This window comes from Oppia nitens, unplaced genomic scaffold, assembly GCF_028296485.1.
Source record: "Oppia nitens isolate AA-2021 unplaced genomic scaffold, nextdenovo-longstitch-racon4-pilon3 scaffold1_pilon_pilon_pilon, whole genome shotgun sequence".
Taxonomy (NCBI): domain Eukaryota; kingdom Metazoa; phylum Arthropoda; class Arachnida; order Sarcoptiformes; family Oppiidae; genus Oppia; species Oppia nitens.
In genome coordinates, this window is record NW_026533199.1 from 5,792,252 (window position 1) to 5,818,702 (window position 26,451).

Below are 26,451 nucleotides of genomic sequence, written 5' to 3' on the forward strand. Positions count from 1 at the left end.
CATCAATTTGGATTAGTCTAATGGCTACCAATGATAAGGACGGTAACAGATTAGTCAGTTCAACACAACACACGACACAACTCTCTCTCTCTCACAATTCAAATGCAATTCATGAAGAATTGCCGCTATTATAGAGTATTAGAGTGACTAACACTTGCAATCAAAGGCCATATGTATTGTATTATATTATATATATTATACAATATTATGTATTATATTGAATATTATATTATTAAATATATAATATGATGCGCAAAACACAACACTATTATACATAACAAAAGTGTTAGTCTAATGATTAACAATTTGAATGAGAGGGCCAATCATTGTATTTGATTATAGCGTTCATCAAATGTGTTGATGTGTTTAAGCCTTAATTTTATAATCTCTTACTATATTACTAGTTGTCTCACTATTTAACACAGTTATACATATAAACACAATGTTCCTAATATTGCATTTGTCACGTAAAGCAGCTTATTGTCTATCATCCATACATCCAACACTCGCACCCTTACATCCATACAATGTATGTCCCTTTAAATCAGTGCTCATTACAGTGCAAACCATATTATAGTTGCCAGAGTGGTCCCAATTTGTTAGACTTGGCACTACTGGTTGTTACCAACAAATTAGTTATACGTAAAGCTAATACAAAAAGATTGTCTTTTAAAAAGATATAAACATTGCTATCATTGTTATCACTGAGTTATCGGTGTTGTGCTAACATTGAGTTTCTTAAAAAAGTTTTAACTTAAAAATATTTAATAACAAGTATAGTGTTGGCCTAAAAATGATATTAAGTAATTTGGATTACTTAAGATATTATTATTTATCATTGGTTAGCTTTAACGGCACGATTCATGTAGTGGTATATAAACATATTTTACTTTTTTAAAATGTTAAGACCACACACATTGGTATTTAAGGATTTTACTTAATGTTTGTTGACATTGACATTAAAGCAATAATGGTTTACTTAAAGTCAATTCTTAAGTATACTGTATATCGTAGTCAACAATCATGAAAAACAAGAGACGAGCCAATCATTGTTCACAATTCAAACACTTTAACCATTCAATTATACTAACTATTACTCTATTTAGCAAATGCTTTAAACAATCATTTATTAACTCATTTTTAATCTTAATTTTATACACATTTAGATATACTGTATATTAATGTGGAGTTTTAAAAAAACAAATGTCTACTTCAAACTGGAATTATACAGTTTATTGAGGACTAGTAGTTAGTTTTATATCAAACCTATCACATACTCTAATAATTTAATAAATTCTTCTACAATATAACAACTAAATAACAATAAAATCAAATTTAATTATTAATATTAATTATTTACTTTCTATTTTTATATACTATGGATAAATTATCAAAAAATGTTTTATCTTGATCTTTTTAAATACTAGATAAATTAAAAATATTTTACTGTAAATGGTTGCCATCAAATTAGTCATTTTATTGATTACTAGTTATTTGTTTCTAAATAACTTGTATGGCATTTTTTATCTATATATAAATATATATTTTATTTTAAATTTGTTATAATAAAAGATTTCATGTCTATTTTAATTTTTAAACACAAAATCATAATATATAATTTAATTGATTTAAATAAAAAAAATTATATATATTCAATAACTAATCTTTTAATTTAGCAAAAATATAATTAATTTTTAATGCAATTTGATTTGCACATTTGATGCAATTAATACAAATATTAACACAAATTAGTAAAAATGTTAATTGTTTTACAAAATTATCAATGAATTTATTAAGAATAATATAAAAATTATTAAAAATAGTAATTTAAATTAAAAGTTTGAGCTAGTCCGTAATTTATATTGTTATAAAATTTATATAAATATTATAAATTTAATTGATTTTATTTAGTAAATAATTGTTTTTTGCATCTTAAAATAAACATATTTTTGCATATTTTATGCCAAATTACACAAATAGCATTAAATACAAAATTTGATAGTTAATTATAAATAATATAACATTTTTATGTTAGTTACTTCAAGATTAAAAGGCCGCACCTATATTATACAATACTATAATTTATTAAACATAACTTAAATAAAAAACTTTAAGTTGTTTTGTGACCAACACTTYAAATAGAATATAATATTATTATTATTAAATACCTTATATTCAATTGATTTGTATTTTCTAAACTAAAAAAATATTTCAAACATTTTGAATATTTCAAATTTTTTATTATTATGTTAGTGMAGTTACTATCAAAATATGCATTATTTATATACTGTTTTTAAAAATATTTGATATTATTTTAATCGTAACTTATTTATAAAATATAGTCAAAATTTAAAAGATACTAATATTCTTAAATTTAATTAATTTTTATTTTTTATATTGTATTAAATATTTTTTTCAAATATTATTATAATAGTTTTATTTTTTATTTAATTAATGAATTTCTTCGTAATAATGTTGAGAATAAACTTATTTAAATTATGTTATATCATATATTATATACTACTAATGTATAAAAATTATTTTTACATAAAAAATTATTAATTAATAATTTACAAATCTCATAATTAATATACAATTGTACACATTAATCACATACAATTRATCATTGTACAATATTTAATGATAGCTATTTAGGGGTGATTCACAGGTTATGTTCGCACTTTTTAAGAAATCTAGACCCTCCCCTATGTTCGCAATTGTTCATACTGTTTGATTTGGCCGACACACCTCCCCAAGTGCTAACATAATATGTGAATTATCCCTTATTATATTTTAACTTTTAAGTACAGTATTATAAATATAGTATTACCGGTAAATGTTTAGATATTATTATAATAACATATTTAAAATATTATAATATACTAATAAAAACAATAAAATAACCGATAACAACAAACGGATTTAATTTATATGATATAAATAATAGCAAATTATATATAAGTAAAAGTTTATTAACTTATTAAATGAGAGAGAGTATTGTCTTTTAAATTAAAAAAATGATAATAATTTTGATAATAAATTATTGTAATGCAAACAAACATATGATTCGCGATAAGAGATATTTCTATTTATTGTGTTTCACGTGTTTTATACTGAAATTATTGAATAGCATTGTAATCGACCGATAAATGTGTTGCTTATATACAGTACTATAGCTATACTAKAGTTTACGCTAAAGGCTTTGTTGCCGTATTGAACGATAAAAGTAATTATAGTATAAATTTCATCGCAATTCTCGCTATCAAAGGTCGGACAACAGTTTGTGCAGATTATTGCAAATTACAGMCAACACAACTCAATACAAATATACACAAAAATACTGTATTGTATTGTACTGTATATATCCAGTCGAGACTATATTAAACTGTATTAAACCGGCGCTATGTCTCACTATCCAATATATTGCAACAATTTTTCAAAACTCAACTTAAATTAAACATTAAATAAAATCAATTACAAAAACTAATTCAACTTTCTTTTTAATTATTTTTTCAAAATTATAAAATATGTATTTAATATTTTATTAATTTTTTAAATCATAATTCTAACTCATATTTTAAAGTTATATTTACTAATTTTTAAATTTTAGTAAACAATTAAATAATTGAAAATAAATTTGATATCCAATTACTATTTGATAGCAGTTAATCATTTATAAATATTAAATATAAAATTAAATAATTTAAATGTTAATTATTAGGAAATTATTGTTTAGAAACATATATTTAATGAATATTTTCAAATTGATTGCATAGCGCTATCTATTATTGTATATATAAAATGGTTATATAGTTATTGAATATTGTATACAATGTATAGTCCGAACTCCGGACTCGATATTTATTAAACACAGAATTTATTCTTTAAAATTTTGGKTTTAAATTATTTTAAATGCATTTTATTATATTTTTTAAATGTTTATTTTTATGACTATCTATGACCATTGCAATTACATACATTTATGTTAAGATAAATKATTATTAAATGTCACCAGGTTATTACATAATTTACAAATTGACAATTATGATAAATGATTGGATATATACTTTATATTACTAATTAAATATTAGATACTTATATTTATATTGGTAATAAACAAACTATATTTATTGTATTTATAGAAAGTTATATGAAGTTTACATTTACATAGAAGTTCTAATTGTAATCCATATAATAATACAGTGTTTCAATTTATTTACTTATTTATTTGTTTTTATTTCTACCACAATAACAAATTAAATTAATTAAATAATAATAAATAAAATTATACAAATATTTATATTATTAATATTATTGTTAATACTAAATACAAATGTCTTTTTAATTCTATAAAAGTATGTTATTCATAAATATTATATAAAATTACTTTAAAATGTATATTTATTATAAATAATATGAGTTATTGTTWTAATTTACAACTAATTTTAAAAGACAAAAATAAATTTTAAAAATCTATAATTGTTTATATTTTATAAATAAATTGTGATTTGAATATTTATACATTTTACATAATATTTATTAAAACTTACAACATAATATAAGTATAATTTTTATATTTATATATTACAGTATTTTTAATATGTATAAAAGTTCAATTAGAAAATTATTCTTTATTTTATTAATCTTTTTAAACTTAAAAATAGAAAATAATTAACATTTTTATTTATAAAATACTAATTATTTTGTGATTTGGATAAATATGATATAAATATTTTTTATTTTTAAAAATTATTTTAGTTTTTATTGTAAACTATTAATTTGTTAATGTTAAATATCTTAAAGTAAAAATTATAAAAATCAATAAATGCAAAGTAATTTGAGTACAATTTTAGAATTTTATTTTACTTTAAAATTTATTATTTAATTATTTATTATTATAAATTATAGTATAATTTTAAACAATTAATATAAATAACATACAAAACTGGAATATATTAAAAACATAATATGATAATAACATTAAAATTAATTTAATTAAAATAAAAATATTAATAAATAGATGTTTTGATAATAATATGAAAGTTTTGGAAATTTAACTAAAGTTAAATTAATGATATGAATATTGGAGTCCATACTAAATGGAAATTTATTATTGCGTTAGAGTAAAGTCGAGAAATATTTGACACCAATTTTTGTCATCGACTTGACTGCAACAGAGAGGATAAGCCATTGAAGATTTGGTGACTTTTGCACACTTTTCGCACAAATTTCTTAAGTCAGCATTTTTAGAGCATTTATTATCCAAATATTTAATGTTATTTATATTCCTGTTTAGAGGCGAACCATTGACTTGATGTTCAATAAGTGTTTGAGATATAATCAGATAAATACAAATTATAAATATTACAAATGATTTTAAACTTAATGTCAATACAAACGATGACATTTTGCTGGACATAAACTAAATTATTTTAACAACAAAAAAGCAATTATAATGTATGAATGACTATAATTGAATAACATAAGACTAAATACCCAAAGTTTTTAAAACGAGGCAATTATTATATACTGTTTTAACTGATAAATCAATGGGCGGAGACTACACGCAAACGTTGAAAAYGTAGGAATTATATGAAAATGTAAGGATGTTTAGCCTAAAAAAATTGTTGTCTCGATTGTCATATCAATATTTGTCTCATCCCTTATCCCATACTTACATAACTTATGTCACACTATCACTCATTATAACTTAGTATCCATATCTCTCGTCCCACTCTTTCATTTAGTAAAAAAACTAATTTAGTTAAGAAATAATATGTCAAGAATTTCAGTGCATTTGCATCACTCGTCAAAATATATGCCAAACTCAGAGGATATTAAAAGATCCGTTCAGTTATTTAACACAACCATAATATATACAGTAAATTATTATCTTATGATTCAATTCATATTTTTACAATTTTTCATTTATTTATCAGATATTTAAAAAAAAATAATTTTAAGCAAATTAAGTTATGAATTTTTAGTTTAAAACATTGTATTTTCAAATATTTAATTATTTATAGATTATTAAATATTTTTTAAATAAAATTTATGTATTAATTAATTAATATATAATACTGTATATTATAAAAACATTTATAAACTATAATTTATAATTTTATGCTCATATAATAAAATTATTAAATTAATTCAAATAAGTTTGAATTATTATTAGAATATAAAAGTTAAAATTAAAGATATAATAAATATTGTTAAGTGTTTCGCTTTTTTAGAATTTTTTTATATATAATTATAATTAATAAATTTAAATATATTATATTACCAATTACTATGAAATTTTCTACTATTAATAAATAAGTTGTAAATAACATCATAAAAAATCAATATATAATACGTGTATACGCACTATATTTTAGATTTACCGTATATTATCATGAATTCACATTAATTAATATTGTAATGCAATGTTGTTTTTTATAATATAATTTAATTAAAAATTTATTGAAAAACTTTAATTTTTATATAATCTTTGCAATAAAGAACTTTATCTTTAAGTTATTTTTAATTATGCGATAATTATACGGTTATATTTAAAGTAAATTTCTTATTAAACATATTAGACGCAAATTATTGATAAATATAGTAGACTTGAAAATAACATGACATTCATTATAATAGAGAATTAGGTCACTTACTTCACTTAATTTATTATTATAACATTATTTATAATAAATAACATTTAGTGCACAACATTTCAACAGAATATTCTGTAATAAAATAAATGATTGTTTGTTAGAATAAAACCATTGTTTTCAATAGAATTTACTTTATTTGCMTYAATTGTAATCGATTATTGAATAATAAAGTTCCGTAAGTAATAATTATAAAGCATTGTTAGAAATCAAACATAAAATCTACTATAGATATAAACACAAAAACTTTAATAAAAAGTATATTTTTAATAATAGATGTTTTTAGTTATATTACCGATAAAGTATAATTAACGCAACATTAGATTATTATAATAGTATAGTAACAATTTTTTAACAAAATGTTCAAAATTATTATAATTAAAAATAACGTTTTATTCAATAATTTATTTATTAATTTAATTAATAAAAGATATAAAAAAGTTTAAGAGCCTACAGTTACAATCCTAACCATAACGTGCATTATTTTAAAATTAAAGTCATATATTTAAAATAATAAAAAATATGAGATAACTTAGAATAGCTTAAATGTTTGTATTGTATGTTGTATAATTATAATAGGGACTCATAAGATAAAAAATGATAAATTATAAACAGTCCTACAAATATCAACATAAATTTATATTTAAGATTTTAATGTTTCATAATATTATTAGATATTTTTGAGAACACATTATATATCGTGGATTTAATACGAGATGTATTTTGTGGTGAAGTAGTGCTATTTGTTGCCAATCGCTGTCTGTGAGCGTCCAAACACTTTTGATACCTGAGCTTACAGGCGGCCTCAATAGTCTTACAGAAAGCTCCAGAACTGGGCTCACATTCAAAACATAACGCCTCAAACTGGTTGTCATCGATTTGCATAATGAATCCACAATTTTTTACATTATTGCTATCAATGCCCAAAAATGATAAATACCTATATGTATGAAAATAGACAATTTAATTATTAAATAATTATCTTAATATCGTTTAGCAAAAACAAATTGAAATTATATAAAAATTATTAAAATTAAAACTTTTTTCCTATGTCTAACACAAAAATCAAATTTTTTCAAATATATAATTTATTAAATATATAAATTTTTATGAATTCTACTAATATTCATAATTGTGTAAAACATTTACAATATAAATATATTTCAATGAATATCATTACCTGACTCGACATTCTGCAAGATATTCAGCAGAATCTTTGGATTCAATAGTTATATTTGATGGCGAAATGTGAATAAATACTTGTGTATTATATCTCTTGACTGATGAGTCCTTGTTATCATTAAAGATGACTTCTTCAATGGCTTTATTAAGTATATCGATTCCCATTGGTTTCAATACTTTGATTTTTCCCAAATATATGGCACTAATTGTTTTTCGCGGTTCTTCAATAGGCGTCGGAAATTCAATGGCAGTCGGCGTCGCCAACGTTGACGAACTTCTGCTGCTTTCATAAAGAAACAAATTCTTTGGCCTCTGAGCTGGTGATGACCACATATTATGAGATTCATCACTGGATTTCAAGCGAATCATTTCATCGCGAAGATATGTGGCTATCCTTTGGGCACTATTGTCATCGTCTTCACAATGAAAGACATGGCATTTGAGTTCATTGGAAACACCTGAAGGAAGAAGAGGACTCTTCTGATTAATATCGCTGTCACCGCTCTTATGACAGTTAATATCATTGCTGTCGATATCATTGGTGTGTTTAGCAATAAAAGCAAAATCGTTGTTATCATTAACGCCCCAAACCTTTAAACCTTGAATTGTGTGACTATTAAGTAGAGTATTGCCACTCAAATCGTATAACTTAAGACACGAGTTGTCTATCTTAAGAATCAATTGCTGTGTTTGTCGACCCCAACAACGGACAGCATTATTATCACCTCTTGTACTCAATTCAATGATACACTTTTGGATCAGTTTAGAACTGGTGGCTGATGTCAGTTGGCTTTCTTCCACTTCCATCCAACCCAACGAATTGACTAAAAAGGTTAATGATTTGTTCACTTCTGAATCATTGTGATCAGCACTGGTATGACCGGCATTGGGATCAATCACTTGGTCCAAGTCTTCCAAATAAATAAGTGAATCTCTTTTAGCATCAACTTGTTTGTCACCAACAGGTGGTTGTCTCTGAATATGACCGCTAGGAATGTGCCAATAATATGGTCCCTCTTCGTCTTCATGTCGTTCCCATCCAAGTGGTAGTTCACCATCAGTTGATCCATTGGTTTGTTGGTCTTGAGTGTTGTTTTGATGCATACTTTGGTTGTCTTTCAAGTGTTGATTATTACCCATCATTGAGTTGATAGACAGCGCGGCGTATAGTTTCCTATAATTGGGATTTTCAAAGCTATGCTCTTCCGTGACCTCCCTGTCCTCGATGTCATCCCTGTCCTCGATGTCATCCCTGTCCTCACTATCCATATAATCTGGTGTTGTTTCCTCTGAACTGGACATCATTTTGTCGCCACAACTGGTCATCAATTCAATTGTCACCAAATTATGGCACAAATTGTTAACATTTGGTGATATTATTGCTTCAAATCATTGTATTATTAAAACTTTGATTTGTTTTTAATTAATAAATGATGTTTTCATTGATAATATAAAACACTTAAAAACGTTATTTATATGAYAATTGATTTGTCAATATTGTCATCAATTGTTTACTATTAATATTAATAGAAAAGTGATGTAAACTTAGTGTTTATTGAAGACATTGATTGATATATTGATTGATATATTGATTGATATATTAATAATTATAAACAAAATGCCGTTATATGAAGGCATTGGTATCGGTAGTGATAAACACAGTGTTGTCATTGAATTGGGACAGTCTTTCACTAAGTATTTTGATGACCAAATCAAGTGACCAATTGTTTGACAACTAAATTGTTTTATATATTTCATCATTAGATGTGGTTTTGTCGGTGAATACTCTCCGCGAGCTATCATTAGATCTCAAGTCTTTGATACCAAACTTAACAAAGTATGTGATTATTGATATGAGTCTAACATTTGAGGAATCAGTAGATTTGCATACATTTACAGCACTTGAATACTAAACATACATTCAATTGATTATATGATCCATAAGTTTATATTTTGTAGATCTAATGATTAAGGATAGGGAAGACCTCTTTGATAAGCAAATTGCTTACAATTCCTCATTTGCTATCATTTTAATTATTGATTTAATTAGTGGTTATATTTTAAATGTTTTTTTACTTTTTATGTAAAGATGGTTAATATATATTCAATAACTGACGACAAAGAGCTATATTCGGCATTAAAAGAGTTTATCCGTGTCTTATACTTCCGATATCTTGCGGTTAATCCAAAAGACAGACGTCTGGTGATAGTAGAGTCAATGTTTACGTCGTCTCGTTTTCGCAACCAATTGCTTAAAGTGTTATATCTTTATTATGACGTAAGTCTTGTGATTTTATTGATTTTATTAATTTTTTATAATTTTATAAAATTATTTTACAGATTCAGGCTTTACTTATAGTACCCCAACATTTGGTAGCGTTGGCGACATTAGGTCTGTCGACTGCATTGATATTAGATGTCGGTTATAAAGAAGCCATTGCTGTGCCTATCATTGAAGGCGTCACTGTTGTCGATGGTCTTCAATTTGCACCACTGGGAGGAAAGTCAATTCATTACAGAATTATGGACGAACTRATTCAAAGACGTGCAACCATTGATCATAATAATGAACAAATAGTTATAGCGGAACCATTAAATGAAGATGTTTTGGAAGATATTAAAATCAGAACATGTTTTGTGGCACCATTTGAAAGAGGTGTCAGACTTTCGCAACAAAAGCTAGACTTTGAAGAAGGTATGAGTATATCTGCTCCACCCAGTAATGTGTTGTATCCTATTGATGGTCAAAAGGTACTAAATATTCCCGGATCTCTTCGGGAATCAGTTTGTGAAGTGCTYTTTGAGATGTATGGCGACGAACACACGATTCCTACTTTAATAATAGACGCTATACTAAAGTGTTCACTTGATTCGCGGCGACATTTGGCCTCAAATATAATAATAATTGGCGGGACTTCAATGTTACCCGGCTTTCGGCACCGTTTGCTTAATGAACTAAAAGCTTTGGCCAAAAGTAACAGATATGAAAGTAAATTACATTTTCATGACTTCAAGTTCCACACAAATCCTTGTCCTGCAAACTATAGCTCATGGCTCGGGGCCGCCATATTTGCCTCTTCTGACATCGTGTCCACTCGTTCTGTGACTTTGGAACAGTATATTAAAAATAATCAAAAAATAAATGATTGGAGTGATTGGGTGCCAGAAAAAAATCGATAAAACATTTTTTTTTAATTTTTAATAAATACTGTACTAATAGGTGTTTATGTTAATTAAAAAAAAAATAATCAATAGTACTGTATATTTTGACACATTGAAGTATTGTTTACCGATATCTATACAATTCCGTATGTAAGCACATATAGCCACACCTCAAAAATTTAAAAATCAACATTTGGTACGGAACTGTAACTCACATATACCCCCCACTGGGGCAATATGTGAAGTGTTGGGGGTAAGAAACGATTAGGTATTGTAATTAGAAACCATTAAAAGGCCAGTTAATAGCAATTATTATAAAGATAGTTAAAATTAAATAAATGCTAATACAGTAATAATATAAATAATAATTAACACAGTAATCAGCTTCCGATCGGTCATTAAATTGAAAATTACCAATTTGTAGGCCATTATTTRGCATTAAATAAACCGGTCAATAGATTGCATTTTTTAAGTGGAGTTAATTACAGATAATCAAAATACTATAATACTTTTGTACAATAATTTCAATAATGGGCTAATTTGATAGTTCATTAAACTAATCATTTGCTATGGGAATGATTTTCACGTATTGCCCTATAGTTTCACATATAGTCCTTGAGGTTATTTGCGATTACAGACGGTATATTAAATTATAGTATACAGTAGATAAAGATTTAAACAGTTAAATACAACCTCAATTGGGAAGTTCCCTAATAAATTCCCTTCAATTTTTTATAATCAAATTCATTTAAATATATAAAAATAAATATGAATTTAATAAATTTGATAATACTATTTGACATATCACTAAATATACAAATTCTAATAACAGTTGTGTTTTAAGCATTATAATAAAATGTGTTGTTTAGGTTTCAATAGGTGGTACCACAAGAATATAAATACATTTCCAGAGAGCAGGGAATATATGCAACGTATGGAAAATAAAACGAATGATGGAATTTGTCACAACTCTATTGTATAATAATTATTGTAATATTAGTTATAAAATTAAAATTTTAAGTTACTATTAAAATTTGTTTAAATATTAAAAATTATTAAAAACATGTAATACAGTAATAACTTAATATTGAGTGATATTCTCAAATAGTATCACAAAATTTATTAAATGCGTATTTAATATTAAAATATTGATATTGAATATGAATATAATTATTATATGTTTAATATTTCAGTTTTGGTACTTTATATCAAAATATTTTTAGATATATTATCCATTATAACGAACTAAAGAGGAGGTAATTGGAGGAAATTTATTAAGAAACTTCCCTACCTTAAGAAGTCGGCGGACTTTACTTTTAATAAAATGTGAGTCTCTCTCTCTCTCTCTTTTTTCTCTCTCTTTTTCTCTCTTTCTCTCATTAATTAAATGCTCAAAATTACCAAAAACTGATACCACTGTTACTGTCAATAAAGTAGTGATAATGGTTTCAGATTGAGACCGAAAACACTTGAGTGATCCGCAAAGTAACAGATTTTCACTGAAAACTGTCTTCATTTGTCTCTTTAAATTAAAAAAAATATTAGATTGAGTTCTGAAGACAACATAAATTTTAAAAATTATTGTTTAATTATTTGTGAAATATTTTATAGCGGTTTTTAATTTATTTATTGTACAATTGAAAACCAAAACCTTTATTTAAATAATTTTATTTAAAAAATTAAATATATTTAATAAATGATAAAAATATGATTAATTGCTTAAAATTCATTACAATTAATATTACAGTATATAATATATAATACTACTGTACATACAGTATAATAAACTTTACATTAATATACAGTTGGGTTGCAAATGAAAACAAAAGCTAATTACAATCAATGCATAACTCAATGTCATTGTCTTCTCTGTGTGTGATCTCACAGGAGATGACTTGTCTCGGATGAGACCACACACAGGTGTGAGTGTGTGTGTGTGTGTGTGTGTGTGAGAGAGAGAGAGAGAGAGAGARAGAGAAAGAGAGAGAGATAAGACCCAAATGCAGACTCATCTCCGGTGGTCTTAAAGTCAATATTGAGATCACATTAGTAATGTATTTGATTGTATAATACATTAGTATTGACCACAAATTAATTGAAACTTCAGAACTTACAGAACTATTACTTGACTTGAATTTTGTTTAAATTATATGAATGTATGTTTGATTTACTTTGATTATGTTATTATATGATATTGATATTAATCAATCGTTAATTAAAAATCGATTTAAAAGTCATGATAAACTTTGTTTAATAAAATAACAATTTTGTATATTTGCTTATTTTTTTATTTATAAACATATTTATTAATATTTAATTTTAATGTGATTATGTATTAAAAAGTTAATTTTTGTTTAAATTAGATGACATAAGACCGACAGTTTGTATTGTAATACCTGATGATGTTGTTTGTAGACTTATATCACGCTTTTTATAATCCCAATCATATGCATAATTATCAGTAATTAATTGATTAAAGTATTTATGAAGCATATCATAATTAGGTGTATCCATGAAAGCTAGTTGTCTAATATGTTTCATGTATTGAACAAAAACTTTGGGAATATGAGTGCAAAGCGTTTCAATAGTAATTTGTTTCTTAAGATTTGCGATTTGTTGCAATCGATGCAAATAATGTCCTTTGAGTCTCTGCCAGGGAAGTCGTCCTTTAATGAAGTATATGAGCATAAATCCAATGGACTCCATGTCATCCCGTCTGCTCTGTTCGAGTCCAAAATGACTCCAACAACTCATATACCTCGGAGTTCCTATCAATGATTTACCAGTTTTCATAGGTATGTGCTGTTTAGTGTTGATATCTATATATTCTTTAGCTAATCCAAAGTCAATTATGTAAATAACTTTAGCATTGGGAGTCCCGGTGCGACCCAATAGGAAATTTTCTGGTTTGATATCTCGAAAAATTATATTTTTGTTGTGAATGTATTCAATAATCTTCAGAATTTGTGTAGCAATTCTTGCGGTTGTATTGACACTAAATTTGTTGTCACACAATGCAAACATTTTGTCGAGACTCGGATCCAATAACTCCATAACTAACGCGTGGTATACATTGCAGGGACCAAAATAATAGATGTTAGGAATACCTAATTGTGAGCCCAACAACATATAGAATCTATACTCTAGAGGCAACTGAGGAGATTCAATATCTTTGTGCTCCAATTTAATGGCCAACCATTCTTTAGTATATATATTAGTTCCCTTATATAATAATCCAAAAGCTCCGCCATTCATATAACTGTCCAATCGATAAGTGTTATCTATTAATAAACCTTCAACTTTTGGTTTATTCGCCATTAGAATTATGGTAACAATTAATTATAAATTGTGTCAATAAATCATTATTTGGCTTAAATCTAGTTTACAGACTAGACTTAATCTCTTTTGTTTAAAGACTTTTAAACTTAATTTCACGAGAATTTTATTTATATAATGAATAATTTAATTTTTGATAAATGCAATAATAAAAATTTTATTTTATAATAATTACAATTTATAATAAATCTTAGAATAAATTACAACAGATTAATAATATTTTGCTATTCATTAAATATTACGGTAAATGTATTGACTAAATATTAATACCGATAATCATCTATATTTTGTTCTCAAGATCTAAAAAATGATGATAATGTTGATATGACATTACTGGCAATACTAGTTTGCTGTTAAAATTATATAATATTAAATTATCAAAAATTAAGTGTTTTATTTAATAAATTAAAAAAATAACTAACAAATACCTGTACGTCATTAAGTTGTAAGTCTGGTATGTTATTTTCAACCCAATCGTACTCAACAATCAGATTCTCGTCATTCTGATCACTGCCAATGTCCACAACATCTTCCAGTAGTTCCAAGTCTTCTAAAAGACAATCTTCGAGATTTTCCAAGAAGTCTGATCTAACAATAATAGGACGATTCCTTCAAATAATTCAAACATAAATATTTGTGTCAAAATAAATACAATTTTAAGTTAATAATGATAGAGACCTAATGCCTAAATTTGGCGATGAGTTCAACAAATGTAATAAATTTTTAACAGTTAATCGTCCAATCAATAGCTCTGAATCAAGATTTTGCGAAAGACATAAATAAACAATATTTGTGTTAAGTTTTGCCACTTTRTGTATAAATTGTGTTTCATTCAAATCACTTAAATAAAATTCACTGCAAATATATAATAAAAATAATTTTTACTTATTTAGTTTATTTAATTTAATTATATTTTACTGACCTATAAGTGAGACGTTTGGGAAGTCGTATATCTAAATAAAAGGCAATTAAACTAATAAGTTGTGTGATGTATGCCAGTGCTGCACATATCCTATACCTAGCATTTCGATAACACGAATCTTTATTAGGATAATCCCTTTCATTTGTGGCTAAAATAAAATGTTAAAATTACAACAAATAAATGTAATTCTAGTATAAGTTAATAAATACCAAATAAAGCAAATAAAGAATAATCTCCATTTCCATTAATCCATGGCTCGACTATTGAATAATTGCTTGGGTTTGGACTATAAGAGATCGGTTCCAGTAATGGAGTCGATTCAGAGCTCGTCAATGAATGACAATCATTGCTATCAATTACACCTTCTTTTGCTTCAATAGGAAATATAAATGTCGTTAACTGTTTGACTCTTTGTTTAGCCATTACTTTAATATCTTCATCACAATTGTCTTTATCATCATTGGTTTTATTGATATTATTGTGACGTTTATTCAGATATTGTTTTGCATCTTTCACTTTGTCCTTCAATTTATTACAYCTTACTTTGCATTCACTTTGATTGGCAACAGTTTTCCTGAGATTATCTTCACTTGAGTTCAACTTTTGTTTGGCTTTCGTTAAACTGTTTTGCAGACATTCGCCATTGGATTCAATCAATCGGATCTTAAACTCCTTTAAAAACAATATAAAGTAATATAAATTTTTTAAAAGTAGAAAACTTTAACAATAATTAATACCAATTCTTCTTTAATCATCAAATCATTTAGATGTCTATCAATGGTCTCTGATATAAGTCTTTGTTCGTCTTTAAGTCTGAAATATTTGAGTTTCTTTTCGGCAAAGATTTCTCTGATTCTAGTCTTTGAAATGCCATAAAAGTCACCTTTTCTGACACAATCCATACAAAAGAAGGTACACCTGTCGTGACCGCAGACACGACATGTCATCACATATTTAGCACTTCTTTCATTTGGTAAGCTTTGGTTGATTGTGTGGTCACTCGACTTCTTCAACGACGATATCATCAATGAGTGGTCGGAGTTGTCACTGAAATGAGAGTCGACTGCATTGTGATCAACAAGAGGTATGTTTTGAGGACGAGTTGATGACTCTGACGACATCCTCGACATTAACAGTCAAAACACAAAATACAYGAATAGTTGTCAATCAATCAGTTGTTTACTAAACACTAAACTCATTGTCTGTTTTGACGTTTGTTTACAACACTTGATCTCAAAAGTCAATGATTTGGACATAAATGACGACAACTTTCATAAAATTGATATTAAATTTAATATTAAATTTAATTGTCATTTAATTTAACTGATTATTCATATATTTTTCAATACAATATTATTGTGTTTTTAAATAATTGTTTTAATATAATTGATATTTTAATATAAGGTATTATTATTGAAATTAAAAGCAAATAATTGACTGTTTGTACTGTTATTACTTAAGTCATAACAAAATACATTAATTGAAATAAATGTCATCAAAATGTGTCTTCAATTAGTGATTGAATGATATTATAGTAATTATTATTAAATGTAATCAAATTGATTGATATAATGACTAATAACAAAGTGATAGTACTATTGCCATATAATTTGTGTCAATTGGTTTGTGTGTTATATATGATTGTCAAGTTGTCGATCACCCAATTGAATCCATCACAACATTTGCCAACCGCTCTACTAATCAGTTATGGCTTTCAAAGCATCGCTCTATTGATATCTCATTCAAAGATTGTGATCAACAGTCAGGTCAGTCAAAGACACAGTTTATGATTAATTCTTTGATTACTAAATAATTTATATCATATTCAGAGTCTACTAAGTCTTGATGTGATACCAAAAGTGATAACTTTAATCAAAAGTATTGCCATTTATTATGTATTGTCTGTACTATTAGGCGCTCCCTTACTATCGTATGTATTAATATAATTAAATTTAATTTAATAACAATTTAAATGATTTATATTTATTAATAATTGATATTTCATTTAGTGATAAACTCAATACATTATATTTGGCACTATTATTGACATCACTGACAACACTTCCAATTGTAGTGTTGTGTCGATCGGACAAAATATTATCAAATTTGATAAATAGTTTATACAGCAATAAATTGGATGCAAGAGTTGACACAATTGTCTTCAGGATATCATTGATAACACTAATTGGTGGCTGGTTTGGGGCCTTTCCTATTGTCTTAGATTGGATGCAGCCGTGGCAACAATGGCCTGTTTGTATACCGATGTCTATTATAATGATTCAAATGTTATATATTTCTAATTTATTTTTTTCAGATAAGCGTTTGTTTGGGAGCAATGTTTGCCAATTTTATCGCCAATTCAATATCATTGTGTTTTGGTTGCTATAAACTAAGTTTTAAGTTATAATTTAATTATTTTTTTTATTTTTACTTAAAAAAATAATCGACAGAACATTTTATTCAGTGATTGTCAAAAATATCTGACAAAAGATTATCATATCTTATAATAAAAGCTTATAAATAAATAAATCTTAATGTGATAATAATTTTTATTGTATATAATTATTTACAATTGTGTTTTTAATTTTTAATATACAGGTGTATTAGAATTATTTATTAATAATATCAATTATATGAATATTTATGATTACAAGACAATGACTTAAATTAATACTGTAGTTGACTATCCATTAGAAATTTAATTATTGACAATTAGATTATATTAGATTTGTGTAAAATTTTATAATAAATTCTTTTAACATTACAATAATTATACAAAAATTATAATAATTTAAATTACTAAAAACTCCTTTTTTGAATCTTAATAAAATTAAACAAAATAATAACTTTAATTTTTACTATAATTTAAAATATATGGAAATAATTATAAAATTACATTACAATATACTGTATTATATGTAGTTATAAATTAAATGCTAGTAAAACTAAAATCACAACAAAATATTAAATCACTTTTTCTTTATGTTTCTAAAATCTTAATCATAGGAACATTAAATCAGTTATAAAACTGTCGATTATTTGAAAATTTAAATGATTTCAAAATAATGTTATTCTTGAATGGCATATGAATTATAAGCTCAAAGATATTTGTTGACAAAATAGATGTCCAATTGATGATTATGCCTGATATTGAAGCATAGGTGCCGTTAGATTGTGACTGTGCGGCGTTGAGTTCATCCTGAGAGCTGAAAACCCTTTATTATACCAATTATTGTCATCTTCTTGTCTGATGACTGACATATCTGGTGATGAATGACTCATAGAGAAGGGTTGTGCTGTCACCGGAGGATAAGATGCTGTACTCATTGGTGGATATCTTGACGTACTCATTGAATTGATGGCATTGGCTGTAGAGTATTGGTACCCTCTGGTACCTGCCTGTGCACTACTGGCCTGATATATATTCCTCATCATTGCCCCATTACATGCCGGCAACATTGACGGTGCAGCCAATGCTTTTTGTAATTGTTTTTCTTGTTTTCTATATTTAGCTCTTCTATTCTGAAACCAAACCTAAATATTTTTTTATAAAATTGATTTTTTAAAAATATTCTGTATTTATTGTAGATATAAATCTTACAGTTTATGGAAAATAAAAGTTACATTACTATATAAACAAATGATAATTAATATTTTTATAATTAATTATATAATATAATAATAATTTGTTTAAGTGTTTGATATATAGAAATACTAAATACTTTAAAAGTTTGTAAATTTTTATTTAAGATTTCAAGTTAAATAATATAGCATTTGGTTGGACTTCAAAATTGATGTTATATTGTGGTAATGATGTAGTGATTGCGGATTCAAGTCATGCAATGGTTTGGCAAAAGAAAATTATTTTCAGATAAAAGCAAATGAGAGAAAAGCTAAGAGTTTGTTGGATATAAAGAGAAAGCCGAGGAATAAGAGAGAGAAAGAGAGAGAGAGAGAGAGAGAGAGAGAGAGAGAGAGAGAGAGAGAGAGAGAGAGAGAGAGGTCGATCGCTGAAGCGTCACTCCATTAGGTCTGCAAATTAAATCAGTGATAACATCAGTGGTGCCCTTATCTTACACAGCGGTCTCCATAATAAGTCTATATTATATCTACTATTTCTATAGCATTTGTATCCCTCAATCGGTTTGACCCCTCTTTCTCGGCTCACTTTCATACTATAAAATACATGTAAAACAGTAGTCAAATAACATGCAATACACTTGTGATTACCATTGAATTACAATACAATGCTTTGAATTATATTCTTTTATTATCATATATCCTATATCTCGCACTACACTAACATTATTGTTCATCGAGTGAATCAATTGCTAGTATACTATATGTTGGGTCCAAATGTAAGTTAATATTGTGAAAGTTAGTGCTTTTCAATTGAGAAATTGTAAACTTTTTTCATAATTAGTTAGTATTTCATATATTGCTTAATATTATGCACCGCATCCTCATATGAGGCCTACCATTGGTAGACTGTGTTCACGTCAATCTCTATTAACACATTCTCGCTGTTAGACGTGTTTTGCACCGACAATAACAACAACTTTGTTGTTAAATATGGACAGATATATCATATATTCAATACAGAACTCATGCTTTCCTACAACTATAACATAGTCTATAATATAAGTTAATACAACATTCAATGTATACACTGTTATGTGTATAGCATTTGTATGCGCTATAGAAGAATTGATATAACTTATAGAAATGGAAAGTAAGTTACAAAATGTATAGTATATAGCATTTATAGGTCAAACATCAAGTGATGTTATTTGTCATATATTGACAGTTATTGTAGAAATAAATGGTAGAAATGGTAGAAATAGTACCTGAATGCGGGCCTCATTTAATTTGGTAATTCTGGCCAACTCTTCCCGGCAATAGATATCCGGATAATGACTTTTAGCGAACGCTGCCTCTAACTCTTGTAGCTGTTCCTGAGTAAATGTTGTCCGGTGTCGCCTACGAGCCGGTGTTGGAGGACACGTGCCGTTAGAGTTAATACTACTCGACGATGTGGTCAATGAGGTATGACTAGAGTTGCTATGATTAGACCCGAGACCAGCCATTAGTGCAGTCGGCGATAGGCTTGATGTGAGTCCCGGTTCTACTTTCATCTCTTTAAAATAAATCGGATGTATTTGAAACTGTCTTAAAGTAATAATAAATTTTTATTGAATTTCCTTACAAAAAGTTCTTTTCATAAAATGTGGTTTATATGAATAAAATTTATAAAAAAATACCACAAAATAAAAGTTACAACTAATATATAAATTATTATTATTTTATAAAATAAAAATAAGTCATTACAGGTTAGTTTTATTTAAATACTAATATTAAAGCAATATTTTAATTACTAATTTCTAGATATTTTTACATGTATTTTTTTATCATATTTAAAGTAGATGTATAGTAAAATTGCAATATTTTGATGCCCAAAAATACTAAATAATTTATGTATGTAAACATTAATAAGCTCTTTATTTATTTGATATATTATATAATAATGACATTGATATTAAAATAATCATTGAAATCATTAATTAATAACCATTAATAATAAGGTAATAAACCTGTTAGATATTAAAACTTGATTTATTATAGCTTCAATTTTAACAATAAATATGTAGTTTTATTCCTTTAATTATTATTAAATTATGTAATTATTTTATTTGAATTTTTTGTATTAGCAGTTACAGTAAATTATTAATTACATTAATGAATATATAGATTACGATTATATAAATACTATTAAAAATAAGTCATTTTGACTAAATAACTATAGTATCTATATTGTAACTATATATCTATTTAAATTTGATACTCTACTTATACATTATTTTTATTAATTATTTGGTACAATAAATAAATATAATTTTATTTTGTATTTAATCTAGTGTTGGCAAAAAAAGAGAAATTTATAAAATAATAGAGAAATTTCTAGAAAGTTTCTAGAAGAAATTTGTATCTATTAATCTAATAAAAAAAATGAATACAATTTTACAAAACTAATTATTATTATTAAATAATTATAATTATTTTATATATAGGTATCCCATTAGTATAATACTGTACTATATTTTAAAGTATAATATTATATGTATAGTATTATATTTTATTAATATAGTATTACAATAACTATAGATATGGGGATCCCATAATAAAGCAATAAAGTTAAATTTCTATAGAAATTTATTCCTGAGAAATTTTCTAGAAACTTTCTATTTGCCCATCTCTAATTTAATCACTGTATGAAAAATGACTAATTTTTAAGCCGTTTATTTTTGGAGACTTAGAATATAGATAAAAATATTGAAATAATACAGTATATTAATTTTTTATTATTATTTATTTTAAATAAACTATAAATTAATATAAAATTCTGTGTAAAAATTGTAATTTATTGAAAATTTCTATATTGCAGTCGACTGCTATTATATGATCAATTTTACAATTAATAAAAAATAAGCAATTAAAATATTATTGATTTTAATATTTAAAATATGGTTTACCAGATATTTAATATATAGTATTAACAGTTAAAAACAGTGATTTTTAAGATACTCTATTAATACCAATAGAGCCAAATACTTTGGGTATTACTTTATTACAACTATAGCAGTGATTGCCATTAGTGTTATCAGTGATAGATTTTTTGATAAATGCTTAAYATATATTTTAATTTAATAGAATAACAATTTAACAAATATTTTTAAAATTTATATTAAACAATGAGTAAAATAAACTTATCCATAATCATTTAATTTGTATTACTTTATATGTACAATTTTATTTTTATAGATCTTATTTTAATCACTAAACTATAGTATTAAAGAATTAAGTTGTGAATATTTTCCTTTTTTTCAGGGAATTTATGGTGAATTTATGGGGAATTTATGGGGAATTTATGGGGAATTTATGGGGAATTTATGGGGAATTTATAGGAAATATATGGAGAGTTTATTATGAATTTATATGGAATTTAGTGGAAATTTACTAAAATTTAAAACTGTACACCCTATACTGACCCAACATTTTTCTATATTTTTGCCATTTTACCGACTATACCCCTTCACCTTCTATACTCCTTCAGTAATTATCAAATGTATTATTAATATTTTTATTAATAATAAACTTTTTTATTAAAATTATTTTAATTTCTTGCTTTATTTTTCTTATATTCTTTAAAATAAATATGTAATTTACGCAAGTTTTCATTACTAATATACTGTATGTATGTTTTGTAAATATTTTAATTAATCATTAAAACATTATATATAGATATATAACGAATGCATTTGATATCATAATGCAATTTATTTACAAATAATTGCTTATACATTGTGTCAATTTATCTAATATTATATCAATTCATTTATTCAATTTCCAATCGTTTAAATCGATTGGAAAAATAAAAAACTTAAAAACCATTTAAAGAGCACTTTCTTACAAAACTCTCATTGAATTCAATTTTGTGTTATAAATCTAATTTTTGTTATTTTCTTGACATTTAAATTAATGTTGCAGTTATTTATCATATTATTTATTATGTTTAGAATAAAATAAATATATATTAATAAAATATTTTTTGTTAAACAATTTAAATGATTAGTGTTACATAATTTTTTAATAATTTTTAAATAGTTTTCTTTAATATTAATTTTCGTTGTAAGTTAAAACTTGCAACTATGTTAAACTTGTTTTTACTAAATTAATATATCATGCCTACTAAATAAGTAAAATATAATAGGTTGTTTTTAGAATCCTAATAACTTTAAGACATTTGTTTTGTCTGTTTGTTTGTTTGTTTGTTTGTTTGTTTGTTTGTTTGTTTGTTTGTTTGTTTGTTTGTTTGTTTGTTTGTTTGTTTGTTTGTTTGTTTGTTTGTTTGTTTGTTTGTTTGTTTGTTTGTTTGTTTGTTTGTTTGTATGTGTGCACACTTCCTCAACAACCATTTTTTAATTCAAAGCTAAAAATATATTGTTATATTTTCAATTTTAATTTAAAGCAATATTATTTCTATGGGAAATTTTAAATGATTATTGAGCTCAGGTAGGTTTTAGGGACAGGTAGGCTGGTGTCGTGTAATTACACTTTGCTATATTATATGAGTTACAGGGCACCGGGAGGTAAGCTACCTGTGCTAAATTTTTGCAAAATTTTCTCAAATGCAAAAATTTTCAATTTGTGTTAAAATTTTCAATTTGTGTTAAAATTTTCAATTTTAATTTAAAGCAATGTTATTTCTATGGGAAATTTTAAATTTTTGTTGAGCTCAGGTAGGTTTTAGGGACAGGTAGGCTGGTGTGTCGTGTAATTACACTTTGCTATATTGTGTGAGTTTATGGCACATGTTAGCTACATGTGTTAAATTTCAGTAAATTTTTTTCAAATGCAAATTTTTTTTCGCAAAAATTAAATTTTCAATTTTTATTAAAATTATTTAAATATATATAAAAACTAAAATTTCTCAAAAGTTTAGTCGAATTAATGTGTATTGGTTCAGTAGTTTTGTTACATTAGGTTATGTAGTAGTTGTATAAACAAATTAAGTCTCATTCAAATTACTTATAGTAAATATTTTTAAATTAGTAAAAGAATTGCACGGCTATACATGTTGCTCGGGATAAACTAGTATTATTTTAAAATTAATATTTAATAAATTATCAATAATATATAGTAATAGTATATACTAGTATATAAATAGTGTATATAGTAATACATAAACAATATATAGTATAATTTTAATTACATCTAATAAATAGTTATAAATTACTACCATTATTTCTAAAAATTTTAGTGATGCTAATAAAATCTCAAATTATAAATTTTATGAAAATTATAGCACGTTTTTTAACTCATAAAATATCTTTTAAAAGTACATTTAAATTATTATAAACTTTAAATTTTGAATTATTGTTCATATTATTGAATTAGTAATTTCATAATTAGACTTATAAAAACATTTGAAATAAGTATAAATTTCATATTAACCTTGTTTGACATTTTAAGCAATTTGATAATTAAACAGATATTTTAAATATGTTGTCAATCTAAATATAAATAGATAGTGAATTAGAAAATAATGATTTAAATTTTTGATTATTTTAATAACAGTTACAACTATTTTTAGATATTATTAAATATGTTAACATATAAATTAAATTTCTATATATTATTTTGTATAATAGTTATCAATATTTAAGTTAATTACAATTTGTTATAAAGCTATTGATACTTTTATATAATATTATAAATAATAACAACGATCTAAATGATCTAAATAATCACTTAAAATATGACAATATTTATTTAATTTAATTGTTTAAACTATAATTAAAAAGTTGATTTAAACTTTAAATAAATTAAAATATATAATAGATATGTTGATTATACACTACTAACAATGAAAGTAAACACAATCAATGATTTGTTATCATAAAAGTAAGTAATACTAAATGTTTGACTATTAGTTATATATAAAAATATTTGTTTTGGACACGTGTTTCTGGTATTTTAAGTAATAATCAATTATATAATGAAAACAGAGTACAACCACTTGTAATGTTCACAATTGATATGATGCATACATACACTCATTTAATCGACTATTTTATTTATATATGAATGTATTAGCGTATAATTTGGGCGCACTGTTAGTCTAGTTTAATGCCTAAAGCATTGATTGCTTTAACAATGATTTTGGTTGGGTTTACAACAAAAGGTGAAGAAAAGCGGACAAAATCCTCACTCTCTCCGGTGGTTTCAATATTTCATAGCACCTGCTCTTAAACTAACGCAAAGTGCATCAAAAAGCATTACAAAAGCCGGCTTTAATACTCCTATTCAATACATTGTATTTCATTGCAAATACTATATTATTATTGCTATGACATATGTGCTTAACATTTGATACATTTGCCCAAATATTTCAATTTAAATACGTATATCATTAAGGGATTTATACAATTAAGACATTTTAGCTAAGCTATCCAAAATAGTGGACTAATTATAAACTTAATACTTATATTAAGTTAAATAAAGTTACATAAATTTATAATTTGACAATTATTCTTATAAAACTTTCTAAACTTCTAACGAATATATTATTTGTTAGATAAATAAATACATGTTATTATTATTATTACATATTTAAAATATAGTTTTATTATTTTATTTGCAAAATCATAGATACTTTATAAGCAAATTACTTATTTTCATATTAGCAACTTGATAGTATCAAGTATTACTTATAATTATAAACTATAATCTATAACTTTATATGTAAGATATTATGTTTTTAATATTATTAAATTTTTTATTATAAACCCAATATATGTTAAATATTTATGAAGATTTATTAATTAGTTCAGATTAAACAATAAAGCAATAAATTAAATTATAATAATATAGATACTACTATATACTGTTATATATCGACACTAAAAGTCTAAAAAATTAGTTATATATCTAATTTTAGATAACTATAATAAACATTGTAGTCTATTATTATATTTATTACTATTTTTTATTAAATAAATATCAAATTGTTATCAAATTCTTGCTAATATAAATTGCAAAAATTTATAATATACAGTATATATAAAATATTTTATTAATTTATTAAATTTATAGCAGATTTGTTTGAGTTAATTAGATTAGTTATAATTGATTTAATAGATAATTAATATATGACTATTATTAAAAGTTAATAATAAATTTATAATTTTAATTTTTAATATATAATTTTAGTGTCAAATAATAATTTGATTTATTATATATATATTAAACTTATTAAAATAACTAATAGTTAAAAAATTGTGATTAAATAAATGTTATTTTACTTACATTTTGGAAATTATGGTCTTTTTAAAAATTGAGGCAAAAATATAATTATATAATTAGACTAATCTAAGTTGATTTTCCCAAATTATTAGTTATGATTTTATTAAATTTGAATGATTTTATATTGACTTTACATGACATGAGAGATGAGTTAAAGAGAGAGTCAGTGAGAAAATCTTGCAAAAGTAGAGTCCGTTGTCGTGTTTATAGTGCTTTTGATCACTGCTTTCAATAGGAATTTGTCGACGAATTGGGTGTTAGTCAGCAAAGAATTGAACATTTGATTGGACACCGAATCAGAGCATACAATCGCTTATGTATTTCAAACAT

The 26,451-nt window shown here is 24.7% G+C and overlaps 6 protein-coding genes across 6 annotated transcripts; 2 read left to right on the top strand and 4 right to left on the bottom strand.

Annotated features, from left to right (window-relative positions):
- Window positions 1-7,271: 7,271 nt before the first annotated feature.
- LOC128951954 (protein Fe65 homolog) lies at window positions 7,272-9,260 on the bottom strand. The gene is made up of 2 exons (XM_054297261.1): window positions 7,837-9,260; window positions 7,272-7,596 (listed from the first exon to the last, which is right to left on the bottom strand). The coding sequence occupies exons 1-2, from the start codon at window positions 9,162-9,164 to the stop codon at window positions 7,308-7,310; spliced, it is 1,617 nt and encodes a 538-aa protein (XP_054153236.1). The 5' UTR covers window positions 9,165-9,260; the 3' UTR covers window positions 7,272-7,307.
- A 106-nt stretch (window positions 9,261-9,366) lies between these two features.
- Window positions 9,367-11,636, top strand: LOC128951873 (actin-related protein 10-like). The gene is made up of 4 exons (XM_054297161.1): window positions 9,367-9,533; window positions 9,603-9,675; window positions 9,928-10,116; window positions 10,179-11,636. The coding sequence occupies exons 1-4, from the start codon at window positions 9,457-9,459 to the stop codon at window positions 11,016-11,018; spliced, it is 1,179 nt and encodes a 392-aa protein (XP_054153136.1). The 5' UTR covers window positions 9,367-9,456; the 3' UTR covers window positions 11,019-11,636.
- Window positions 11,637-13,343: 1,707 nt separating this feature from the next.
- LOC128966389 (casein kinase I-like) lies at window positions 13,344-14,415 on the bottom strand. Its single transcript, XM_054313238.1, has one exon. It carries the CDS (start codon window positions 14,316-14,318, stop codon window positions 13,344-13,346), a length of 975 nt encoding a protein of 324 aa, XP_054169213.1. The 5' UTR covers window positions 14,319-14,415.
- Window positions 14,416-14,584: 169 nt separating this feature from the next.
- LOC128952114 (beclin 1-associated autophagy-related key regulator-like) lies at window positions 14,585-16,497 on the bottom strand. Its single transcript, XM_054297450.1, has 6 exons — window positions 15,996-16,497; window positions 15,468-15,930; window positions 15,259-15,406; window positions 15,015-15,191; window positions 14,765-14,945; window positions 14,585-14,686 (listed from the first exon to the last, which is right to left on the bottom strand). Exons 1-6 carry the CDS (start codon window positions 16,386-16,388, stop codon window positions 14,630-14,632), a joined length of 1,419 nt encoding a protein of 472 aa, XP_054153425.1. The 5' UTR covers window positions 16,389-16,497; the 3' UTR covers window positions 14,585-14,629.
- Window positions 16,498-16,722: 225 nt separating this feature from the next.
- Window positions 16,723-17,784, top strand: LOC128952349 (phosphatidylinositol-glycan biosynthesis class F protein-like). The gene is made up of 4 exons (XM_054297732.1): window positions 16,723-17,024; window positions 17,088-17,188; window positions 17,268-17,508; window positions 17,573-17,784. Exons 1-4 carry the CDS (start codon window positions 16,830-16,832, stop codon window positions 17,663-17,665), a joined length of 630 nt encoding a protein of 209 aa, XP_054153707.1. The 5' UTR covers window positions 16,723-16,829; the 3' UTR covers window positions 17,666-17,784.
- A 560-nt stretch (window positions 17,785-18,344) lies between these two features.
- Window positions 18,345-26,157, bottom strand: LOC128952123 (homeobox protein unc-42-like). Its single transcript, XM_054297461.1, has 3 exons — window positions 26,125-26,157; window positions 20,106-20,395; window positions 18,345-18,792 (listed from the first exon to the last, which is right to left on the bottom strand). The coding sequence occupies exons 2-3, from the start codon at window positions 20,391-20,393 to the stop codon at window positions 18,397-18,399; spliced, it is 684 nt and encodes a 227-aa protein (XP_054153436.1). The 5' UTR covers window positions 20,394-20,395; window positions 26,125-26,157; the 3' UTR covers window positions 18,345-18,396.
- Between the last annotated feature and the right edge of the window lie 294 nt (window positions 26,158-26,451).